At 34.8% G+C, this 12,046-nt stretch overlaps 1 protein-coding gene across 1 annotated transcript; it reads right to left on the minus strand.

Moving 5' to 3' along the window:
- Positions 1-2,881: 2,881 nt before the first annotated feature.
- On the minus strand, positions 2,882-8,601 carry LOC137811057 (thioredoxin reductase NTRB). The gene is made up of 2 exons (XM_068612637.2): positions 7,517-8,601; positions 2,882-3,223 (listed from the first exon to the last, which is right to left on the minus strand). Exons 1-2 carry the CDS (start codon positions 8,541-8,543, stop codon positions 3,153-3,155), a joined length of 1,098 nt encoding a protein of 365 aa, XP_068468738.1. The 5' UTR covers positions 8,544-8,601; the 3' UTR covers positions 2,882-3,152.
- Between the last annotated feature and the right edge of the window lie 3,445 nt (positions 8,602-12,046).

Consider the following 12,046-nt stretch of genomic DNA (forward strand, 5'->3'; position numbering starts at 1 on the left):
TCGGCGACCACCGACTACGCACGCATGGAGGCCGCCGCTTTATCGACTGGCGATCATATTGGCCTTCCACGTGTCCTCATCCACATCGCCCCTCACTTCCAATGACCTTCTGTTCTTCAAGGACGGCGATGATGCACAACTTCGGCGACCACCGACTATGTACGCACAGAGATCGCCGCTTTATCGACTGGCGATCATATTGGCCTTCCACGTGTCCTCATCCACATCGCCCCTCACTTCCAATGACCTTCTGTTCTTCAAGGACGGCGATGATGCACAACTTCGGCGACCACCGACTACGTACGAACGGAGATCGCCGCTTTATCGAAACTTCGACGACAACCGACTATGTACACACACAGATCGCCGCTTTATCGACTCTTACTTGTGCTACACCTGAATATATTATACACACCACATGCATGAACTCTCCGTGATTTAGGTCTTTCTTATATCTGGATGATAGCTTGTTATTATTTTTGGGGCCCACTTACGTGGCCCATCAATGTTACTAGACCACCGATGTTCGATGTCAACGTCTGATGTCGATCTCTGATGCCGATGTCTGAGGTCTGGCCAGTACAAAAAACTCTCAATCATGCCTTCAAGTACTCTCTCTTACAAAAGTTAGTTTTCCAGTAGATTAAAAGATAAAAACAATTGTTGTAAAGAATTGAAAAAACAAAACTTTTATTGATAAAAACCTCATAACTCAATGAGAAATTACAGAGGAATCAACCAAAAAGGAAAAACAAAAGAATTACAAAGAAAAAAAAAACAACTAAGAAAACCCTCTGAAACTCCCTTTATCCCTTGATACTTGTGTCTTTTTATAGGTTTTTCTACTCCAAGGATCTTGCGAAAATAGTTTTGTGTAAATTTTGTTAACAGTTTCCCAGTTTCCAACTTTTTAGAATTCTTGTATTTTGCAGTATATTTGGTTCCAAATCTGTTTGTGAGATATTGTAAATTTTATTTTCTCCTTCTCAGATTTTGTTTTTTAAGCAACTTGAACTTTTGCATATTTAACTCAGTTTTAAAGATAGACACTTTCTTCAAACTAATCTAAAAAACAAAAAATTAACACAAAAAAATAGTTATGGCTCAAATAAACCAAATTATATGAATATAAATTAAAATAATAGATTTATTTATTTATTTATTTATTATAGTCAAATAATGTATGATTAAAGTTATTGAATATTAATAAATATATATTATTATATATAATATTAGGATAAAATAAATTGTAAGAATAATCTGATTTATAAAAGTGAAAATAAAACAAGATGTTGGACAATAGAAAAACTCAATTAGTGGAACATTTAGTGAAGCGAAATTAATATAGTTACTAATTTTTTCAACTCTCTGAAATATAGACTCACATAATTTGTTTTTATTTCAAATTGAGTATTTTAAAATGCAAACTTTTCATTTTAGAATATCCATTTAAAATAAAAAGGAGTGAGTGGAGGTACAAAGCATATCAAAGTTTCTTTTTAAAAGAATAGAATGAACACATTTCATCTCCAAAACAAAAATCGCACTTATGAGCCTATCTTTTGCTTCTTTCAATTGAGCGAAATTCTTTGTGCACCTCCATGTTTTCTTTCCGCATCTTTATAGAAAAAATAAAATGACAATTTTATCTTTTTCGTTAACTTCCTTGTTGAGCACCCCCTTATCTTCCAAAACAGAAATGAATAGAATTAATGTATTCTTAATTTTAGAATTTGAAAAATAAAATTTGTATTTCAAATTCTAAAATCCGAAATATATTTATATTTCAAATTATAAAATTTGAAATGGATAATTTTAATATTTTTAAAAATATAAGCATGCCAAAAACCATGCAGGTGACATCGAAGAATTTGCCTAAATTGATAGAGGATTAACAGTGTTTCTGCAGTGCATGAAAAATGAAGTATCTTTATTTTAGACTTTGTTTAGATATAAGGATGGAAAGACGTCAAGATTTACACTAAAAGTTGAAAAATCAACATAGGGAACTATTGAAAAACATAAATTTTGGGATAGAAAAACTAAATTTTTGCATGGGAGAAGATTTGCCAAGACTATAATCATAACTAATCATATTATCAGGTATAATCAATTATATTGTCATACATAATTTATTACTTTTATAGATTATTTCTTCATAAATAATATTTATATAAAATATAATTGATTATGTCTTTAATATTTTTTATTTATTATAATAAAATAAATATTAATATAAGATTATTAAAATAAAATATAAATATTTTTTTCTGTCATATCAGTCAAATCTATAAATTTGTCATTTAAATTTATTCCTTTTTTCTTAATCCAATCAACTTATCTTTTTACGTGTTTTTCTCTTTTTTTCTCATTTCAATTCATCCAAACAAACCTAAATAATTACAAGTTTTCGTGTTTATATTTCTGAAATATCCAAAACCTTTCAAGCTTAATACTTCAAGTTTAGGGACTGAAATTTGAACAGTTAAAATAATCAACCCTACAATTTTGACTTGAATTTTCAAAACCCTTATAGTTCATAATGGAACTGAATAAAATTTCAAAATTGGTAGAAAGGAAACAAAACGTTTTCAGAAACCTTATTTAATCCTTTATAATTAAACTAATATTTAATAAAGCTATTTTCTACTCAGTTGATTTTTTTAAAAAAAATTGTAGACTATGTTCATCAAATTAAAAATACGAGAACAAAACATATTTTTCCTTTTCAGAAAACCTACATAAAAAGCCTTGAGAAGTTTGCACCGATTAGTGTTCATCTATGGCGAGCGAGTAGAATTGATAAAAAATAATAAACTAAACACGAGGTCAAATTGAATAAATTGGGTTAAAAAATTTGTAAACCAAGATCTGAACCTAGTTTTGAGCAGCAAACCGCTAATATTTTTTTCTTCATAAATTGGTGTAGACGGTATAAGAGACTATGAATGATAGTAGTGGTCACAATAATGCACACTACATACGCCCAATAATAACCATAATACATGTACGCGTGCATGTGAGCATCACTGCTAAAAAATATTGCAAGTCTATCTCTGGAATCAAACTATGAATAGCACCCCACAAAGGAAGGTTCATCAAACATTACTTCTGATTAAGCTTCTTCTCAACTCCGGACCCTCTGAAGCTAGTCAATCACTCTTATCTTGTTGTACACCAACACCTTGCAGGTAATGTTCTGCATCCAAAGCGGCCATGCATCCTGCACCAGTCACACGACTTGCATTATCCTTTTGAAGAAAAAATGTTAATGACTGTGATTTCTAATTCAATTGTAGTGTAAATTTTAAGTGCAATGGCCAATAAAGACTATAAAAGCCAAACACAGCACACTGCATACGTTTTTACATTGGTATATATTACTTCCAGTTCAAATGTAATTAATAATACGTATGACAACAATTTAACAATTCCAAATTCTTACAATTTATCCTCTTCCAATGAATCAACATTTATTCTTATATTTATAACTCCAGTAACAAAACAAAGCAGTTTGAAAATGTCTATATACGTAGTTAAACAAGGATTTAAAACTTAGAAATACGTATGGTCATCATATCAATATTTCTGAAGGAAGAAGTTACATCATAAGTAACCAAAGGTCGCTGGCAATCAGGGGCAGTCACACACTTACAATCTTTTTACAGTTCACAACATTATTAATGACAGCAAAGACGAAAAGAAAAATAATAAGCCAGAGAACCAAATCTCAGGGACTTACAAAGCATGGAGAAAGTAGAATGGAACATATATGAGAAGTACGTATTTTAAAATAGTATACTACAACTAATTCATAAGTTCAAGCATAAACTGAAACTATTACGTCACAAAAGGAATTCTAGAATCAGCATAATAAATTAAATAAGCTAAAACCATGAATCGACGAGGCACTAGATTAAAGCTAAACAATCGGAAACTATTATGCAAAATACAAGGTGATCTTATATTTTAGACATGTTAGTTACACAAGGACCCATCTGTTCAATCCAGAGGTACCAAAGTGGCCTCAATTGCCTTAGCAAGTGGGTTGGGTCAAGAGGTATCAAAATGGACTAAACTCTACAAATAATGACATATGACGCTAATAGAATTTAAAATATAATGACTTAATTTACCTACATGAAAAATTGGCCATCCCAAAGTTTTCTATATGTTATTTTTTTGCGCCCTTATTTATTTAGACAAAAAATGTATATTGGGTTAGATTTCCAAGTTAAAACGAAACGAGGTTAAAATACATTTACAAAGACTTTAGTAATAAATATAAATACACAAGTGTGTGTGTGTGGTATCAAGTATTAATACATACTACTTTAGCAAAAGAGTATGATATTGCGAAAATATGATAGAATAGTGATAATTTTACAAACATGTTGTGAATACGTGTTAATTATTATCCAATGTGTGGTTGTGAAGAAAATTAATTGACAAAAAAAAATGAGAGTGTTGGGCAAGCAAATTACAACAGGTCTGAAAACCAGTCCAAATCAACAGGCCAAGCCGCCTGGTAAGCGTGGTTTCTGGGCTCACACCCCCAATGTAGAAAAAGGGAGTATAAAGTGTTTGGCAGAACTACAGTTAACCAAGGAAAGTAAGCATAAGTAAAATAAAGATCACAGAATAGTAAAGAGTAGAATTTTCTTTGTCCTCAAATTGTAGAAACAGTCTTAAATACAGGGTGTGGGATAGGATTGCAGTAATGGACCTCCTTAGGCCCATAAAGGAAGATATATAATTAATAAAAAACTTAGTCTTTGAACCATTTAGGTGTTTGGGCCTTTTATTGGACACAGTAGCTAAACCTCCACGTAGAGGAAACTTCGTCCTTGAAGTTGGGAATAGTATCAGTTGGCATTGTTGGGAGTTGAGGCTAGTGAAGTAATGGTTTGTGCTAGCAAAGGGGTTGTTATGGACAAGTTATTAGGTTGTGTGTGAGACGAATTGGGAAGGGATTATGGTTATGTGAGAGATATAGTGGGTTGGGCTGGGAAAGAAACTTAAGGAGTAGGCACAGGTTAAGGCTGGTTTGTGGGTGGGAAGGGTAGATAACGGATACGTATTTGGAGTGTCTGCAACACATGACAAGGAAGGTGGGCGGGGGACAACTGTTAATTTAGAAAGTGTGTGGCTTGTTGTGATTGGTGGGTAAGGGAAGGGGATATATGGAAGGGTGTGATCTTATCGGGGTTGCAGAATCTAGAAATGTGTTGTTAGGAAGAGAGCGGGTGAGATATTTAGAGGCTTGCCATTGTCGTCAAAGGGGGACAAATTTGGGGAAACCGGTGAGGAAAGTCATTTTTTAGAGTTTCCACTATGACAGAGTGGGTGTAAGAAATCAATGATGGTTGGCCTTGGAAGAGACAAAGTAAAGACAAGTGAAAGACAGGGTCAATACAAGCGGAGGTGAGAAGGTTGAGCTCATACACAACAGCATCCATGTGGCATGCCATCTAACAAGGCCCGAAATAACGATGAGCCAGTTCGTGAGCATGGCGATGAGCCATTTGGTTTGGCAATATGGTTAAAGTTTCAATCATATCCCATCTTGCCGATGTTGCCTGGCTTGTGAGACCATGCACTGACAGGCACAGAGGAGGTTTTTCTTTAGATCTTGCAAGACAATTTTGTGAAAGTGGAGGATGTCAGGTGGTGTGACTCTAGAGCATTTGGGCAGCAAAGGTAAACGCATATTTCCAGTGGTGGTTGTTCGTAAAGGCCTTGCAAAGAAGTCACCTGGATGGCTGGGTGGAAAGATGTTTTGTACCAATACTCCACCAGGTGGAGGAAGTTATAGTGCTCGAGGGATCTCCACAGTGACCCGACATTGCTTATATAGTTAATGTGGTAAGTTACTTCATGCATGATCCAAAGAGAAAGATAAATGCCAAAGAAAAGAACTACTATTCAAGAAAGAAGACAATTTGACCCTTAAGATATATATTAGTGCAAACCATGCATGTTTTGTTGTTGACAGAAAATTCAGTCAAGTAGTGTATGCGTCTTGGAGAATAGTTGGTAACGTGGAGAAGTAAAATATGTTATAGATTATCTTGTTCTAGTGAATTTCGAGAAGTAAAAAACATGATAGATTATCTTGTTCTAGTGAATTTTGAGACCTTGATCAAGGTATATGTGAAGGATTTTGGATGAACATCAAATGTGATGACTTTAAAAAAAAGATTGACATTCCTATGCAATTGTACTAGAATACATAACAAGTCATCTATGAATGTTTGTCTTTGGGGTTGAGATTTTATATACGACTCTCTTATTTCATTTTATAGTTATCTGTATTAAACATTATCATAAATTTATATATTTTTAATTATGTTATGTATGTTGACCATTTTATGAATTTTGAATCTATCTTCAATTATATTATGTATACATAGTCACTCGAGAGTACGGACTCTTTCGAGTCGAGTTATGAGTTTTTATTCCCTCTTCGATCCTCTTCCGAGTTACAAGTTTGACAACACTTCCTCACACATCCTCAAATCTTCACAAATCCACTCTCCATTTTCTACTTGTAGAAGAAAAACAACAACAAATTCAAAAAATCAAATCCCATTAGACTAGCCCAGCTACACAGATCAGCTATAGCCATTAGGTTTGTCAAAAAGAAAAATTCTTAGGAATATTTATCACCACAAGATCCATTTTAACAATTTTCATCAAATGTCCTCATTTGGTGACACTCTACCCCTCTCCTCAAGGATAAAATCCATGTATTGTAGTCTCCTCACTGTGTCTCCAATGGCCTTCTTTACATTATGTTGTCAAACCACCATAATTGATTTCCTGTCTTCTTGATGTGTTACACTAATATACTCATACAATCATCCAGTATCCAGCAAAGAAAAAGACTAAAACAAAAACTTAGTTAACACTAAATATCCTTAAATCAAACCATCGTCACATAGAAGTGGAACTCAAAGATGAATCAAATGAGTCATAGAAATCAATCAACATATTTCAATAACTACAATCACATATATACTATACAATACCTGTCATCATATATAATATACCCTACAGACCAGGAAGTGAGTTCACTTAACTGCTGTACACCTACAATATCCCTTGAACCGAACCTACCTCATTTAAGAAAAAAAGTCAACTAACTTGGTTTACCAGTCAGTTGCACACTGCACAACTTGCTACTTGTTTGGCAAACTACTAAAATCAATTCCTTTCCTAGTGAGATGTACTCCACTATAAAATCTATGACCGAGAGTAATTCAGACACATCCCCTTTAAATCACATTCTTCAATGACTCAAAATTAATTCCATTCCACTTTAAGACAAGCAGAATCTTAGTTAAATGAGAATCATTGATAGGAAGCATACCAAATAAAAGCAAAACATACTACCTAAAACGACAAAATTCACAAAATAAGGCTATGTTTCAAATCCGGGATCATTATACACAGGCATACACCAATGTCAGTCCAACAAAAATCCATATCCAACTTAGATAAAATTGTAACATACCAGATCCAGCAGCAGTAATAGCTTGCCTATACTTCTTGTCCTGAACGTCCCCAGCAGCAAACACCCCCTCAACACTGGTCTTCGTAGTCCCAGGCTTGGTAGCGACGTAGCCATCAGAATCCAGTTCAAGCTGACCGTCCAAGAACTTGGTCGCCGGCTCGTGTCCAATTGCGAAAAACAACCCAGATACCTTCAATTCAGACACCTCTTGAGTCACCACATTCTTCACCTTCAGTCCCCCAAGCACCCTCTTGTTATCTCCACCCCCATAGGCTTCAACCACCACCGAGTTCCAAATCACCTTGATCTTGCTATTATTCATCACCTTGCTCTGCATAATCTTAGAGGCCCTGAAAGTGTCCCTCCGATGAATTATGTACACCTCGGAACCGTACTTAGTGAGGAAAGTTGCCTCCTCCATGGCCGAGTCCCCGCCACCAATCACCGCCAGCGGCTTGTTCCGGAAAATTGGCGCGGCACCGTCGCAGACGGCGCACGCGGAGATCCCGCGGTTCCAGTAGCCGTCAGGGCCGTCGCCGGAGCCAGTGAACGGAAGGCGCTTGGCGACGGCACCGGTGGCTACGATTACGGAGTCGGCCTCGACGGTGCGGGAATCAGAGAAAACCTTAAAAGGACGGCTCGAGAAATCGACTTTGGAGACGGTCTCGGTGTGGATCTCGGTACCGAAGCGCTGCGACTGCTTCCGGCAGCGCTCCATGAGGTCGCCGCCGAGGATGCCATCGGGGAAGCCAGGGAAGTTCTCAACATCGGTTGTGGTGGTGAGCTGACCGCCGGGGGCGATGTCGTTGGCCATCCAGCCTTCGAAGAGGATCGGCTTCAGCTCAGCGCGGGCGGCGTACACGGCGGCGGTGTGGGCGGCGGGACCGCTTCCGATGATGCAGAGTTTGGTCTTATGGATCTGAATGTTAGCCATGGTGGCGGAAGCGTACCCAACGCTGATCAAGTTTCGCGCCTTCGTTAGGAGTTTCTTCCAGTTGTGATTATTAGGGCAAGTTCTAAATTTCATTTCCCTCCTTCCCCTTCCTTCTTTAATCTTTAAATTATTATTTCCAAACTGTGGTGTGTTTTTCTTATCCGTCCAGATTTTATCGAGAAATCGCTGCCTTCCATTTTGCCTATAAAACTTCTTTTCAGTTATTATTAATTATCACATTTACATAATTGTCTCATAATTTTAGCAAATTTATTTTCAACACTCAACACAAAAAATAAAAGTTAGTATTAAACTAAAACATGAAAGATTTTGGCCGACACAATTTGTTTTAAGACTTTTTATTTATACTTAAATTCTAATTAATATTACTATAAATGTGTATAAAACATTTCAACAACATAGCATATAATATAAAACGTTTTTTTAAAATTAGTTAAATTTAAAAGTAACTAAAATATTTTTGTTTGTCTCTATTACAAAATTTAACACAAATATATTCAATATTCAAAATATAGGTTTTCAATAAAAGTCTCCTATTGTAAAATTCATTTTTCATATATATAATGGACTCACATAATTTATTTAAAAGATCATAACACTCACCAAACAATGAAAAAAAAAAAGAGTTTAATATCAAACACAATTAAAAAAAAATATTTAAAGATTATTTTTGTATATTCAAAAGTGGTACTCATGAATAGCATGAACAGCATCAAGAGCATGCATGGAGAACATGAAGAGAATAGCATGCATGAAGAACATGAATAAGAGCATGCATGAATACCATAAATATAACTTAAGTGAGAATTTTTGTATACACTTAAATTTTTTTTATTAAACCTTTTATATATTTTATTATACATTCTTATACATTATGTCATGCATCTCATTATCATTAACTATATCTCTCTACAAAACATATATAAGTAAAGAAGAAGAGGAAAATGAAGATGAAGAGGAAGAAGATTATTATTATTATGGTGTTCATGCATCCTCTTCCTTTTCCTCTTCTCTTCCTCTTTAAGTGTATAAAAAAAAATCATACTTAAGTTATATTTTTTTTTATCAACAATGAATTAATATAATAAAATGGAACACTTTAGAGGTGTCTCAACCCTTATACATAAGTTATTCCTAGTTTAAGCAATCAACATTTAACTCAAGAATCTTAAAATATTTAAACAGCCCCTACCCAAACAGAACTGGTTTTGCAAAAACCAGCCAACCAAAAAACTTGATGGCTATCTAGATAGTGGAATTTTAACAATCTAAAAACTTGATGTCTAGTTAGCTCCCTTCCCATTGCAGCAATTCCAAACCTACTACCGTGTGTACTACATTTTATTGCCAAAGTGAGGCACGACCTTTGCTGCCAGTCTACTTCCAATAGCTACAAAAATCTCCGCACATCCTCATCTTTTAAGCACCAAGAGTTGGTCTACCAACCACACAAAACGTGCATCTACAAAAACTGCATAACGCTGACCAACATTGACAGCATTTGGACATGAGCTTACAGGTCAAATTTTGCCTAGCAGACCCCTCAACAAACCTTTATCCTGCTTGCTGCTGCAAAAGTTTGTTGATCAAGAGTGATCAAAGGCTTTGAAGAATCCAAATCCAAGTGTTTGATGCAAGGCTGGAGTTGCTGTTGTGTTTAGGATAGGATCTGGGTAGTTTATTTGTGTAATCCACTCTTTGTTGAATCTAAAGCTAATGTGTTTTAAAACCTTTTTGAGTTTAAAGTGTTTTTCAAACTAAGTGAAAAACAACCTGTTGTTTTGTCGAAACAACCGATTGTTTTGCTCTTAGGTGTTTTTGAAAAGGTTAAAAACTGTTTTGGTTTGTTGACTTGTTGTCAAACCAAAACAATCGATTGTTTCGTGGTTTCAATCAATTGTTTCTGTGAAAATCCTAACAGAATTCTATTTTATTAGTTGAGTGTGCTTTAAATGATTTTCAACGAAATACGCTCCTCTATTAAATGTTTTGACCAATCTTTGAAAGCTATAAATAGTTTGTTTATGTTTTATAACAAACAAGAAAAACAAATTTGAGTTTTTCAATTGAGAAAGATTGGTTTCAAGTTTTGAACATTCACATCAAGCTTTGGATTTTCTCAAGAGAGAGTGGAATAGGATTACATCTATATTGATTTCAGATTGTTCTGTAAACAAGTGTAATTCGTTTTGAACATTTTGTATATTCTGGTGTTGTTGCCAAGGAGTGTTGTGTGCTCTTAAGGTTGTCAAGATCAACATTTTTGGTGTGTGTTGTGCCAAAGGAAGTGTATTTCTTGAAAGGTTCAAGGTCACTTCTTTGGTGGTTTGTGTGTAATCTGTTTTGATTGCTTAGTGGATTGTCAGTGGCTTCTGGGGACTGGATGTAGCTCTTGGTTTAAGAGTGAACCAGTATAAACTATTTGTGTATCTCTTTCTTCCCTTAAACTCATTTAAATTCAGTTGTTATTTCTTTGCTGGTATAAACAACCGATTGTCTTTCTGGTGCTTTGTTGTTTTGTGTTTTATATCTTGACTAACTAAATTTCTGATTAAGTTTCATACAAATGATTTTGTTCTAGCTGAAAAAGTTTTCAAAAACCCCCTTTAAACAATTCACCCCCCCCTCCCCCCCCTCGTTTAAGGCAATATATTATAACAATTGGCATAAAGAGCTTGGTACTTGAAAAATACTCAAGTTTGATCCTAAAACCTTTTTCTACGGCTGGAAAACTACCTTTTGAGGAGGGAGCTTCAATTAACAAACCACCTTTGTTCTGTGGTTTGAATTATAAGTATTTGGGAGCTAGAATGAAAATCTTTGTTGAATTCATTGATCAAGGGATTTAGGATGCAATTGAAAATGGTCCTTTCATTCCAAAAATTAAAAAGAGTGGATCTTTTATTAAAAAAACCTTAGTCCCAATGGACTAATGAAGAAAGTGAAAAGGCCAAGTTTGATTGCATTGCCAAAAACATAATAATATATGCTTTGGATTCTAAAGAATTTTTCAGGATCTCAAAATGTGAATCTGCTAAGGAGATGTGGGATACACTCAAAGCAACTCATGAGAGTACCATTGAAATAAAGAAATCAAAGACAAGAAGTCAAGCAAGAAGAAAAATGACGCAAAATAAAAAAGGTCTCAATTTATGCTTCATGGTAAAAAAGGAAGATGATTCAAGCAGTGTAAGTTCCTCTAATTCTTCAAATACTGAAAATTATAGTCAATTGCTTCAAGCTTTTCAAGAAACATATGAAGAAGCTAACGGATTGGCTCTCTTGAACAACCGGTTGAAGGGAATGAACAACTGGCTTGAAAACAGAGTCAAATCACTAGAAGAAGAATTGGAAAATTCAAAAACAAATTTTGAAAACCTTGAAATTCTTTACAAAAACTCTTCTTGCAAGTGTGACTCTCTTATTTGCAAAAATTGCGAAAATCTTGAAAAGAAAGTTCATTATCTTGTAAAAATTGTGGATAAGCTTTCAAAGGGAAAATCCAACTTTGAGAATGTCTTGGCATCTCAAAATTTTGTTTTTGAAAAAGTTGGTTAGGTTTTAATCCACAGAAC

This window comes from Phaseolus vulgaris, chromosome 2 (genome assembly GCF_051622355.1).
Source record: "Phaseolus vulgaris cultivar YP4 chromosome 2, ASM5162235v1, whole genome shotgun sequence".
NCBI classification, from domain to species: domain Eukaryota; kingdom Viridiplantae; phylum Streptophyta; class Magnoliopsida; order Fabales; family Fabaceae; genus Phaseolus; species Phaseolus vulgaris.

Excerpts from the sequence above, each read along its gene's own strand:
- LOC137811057 (XM_068612637.2), bottom strand. The coding sequence starts at position 8,543 with ATGAAATTTAGAACTTGCCCTAATAATCACAACTGGAAGAAACTCCTA. Across the intron at positions 3,224-7,516 it reads TATTACTGCTGCTGGATCTG|GATGCATGGCCGCTTTGGAT; the intron begins GTATGTTACAAT and ends TGACTGGTGCAG.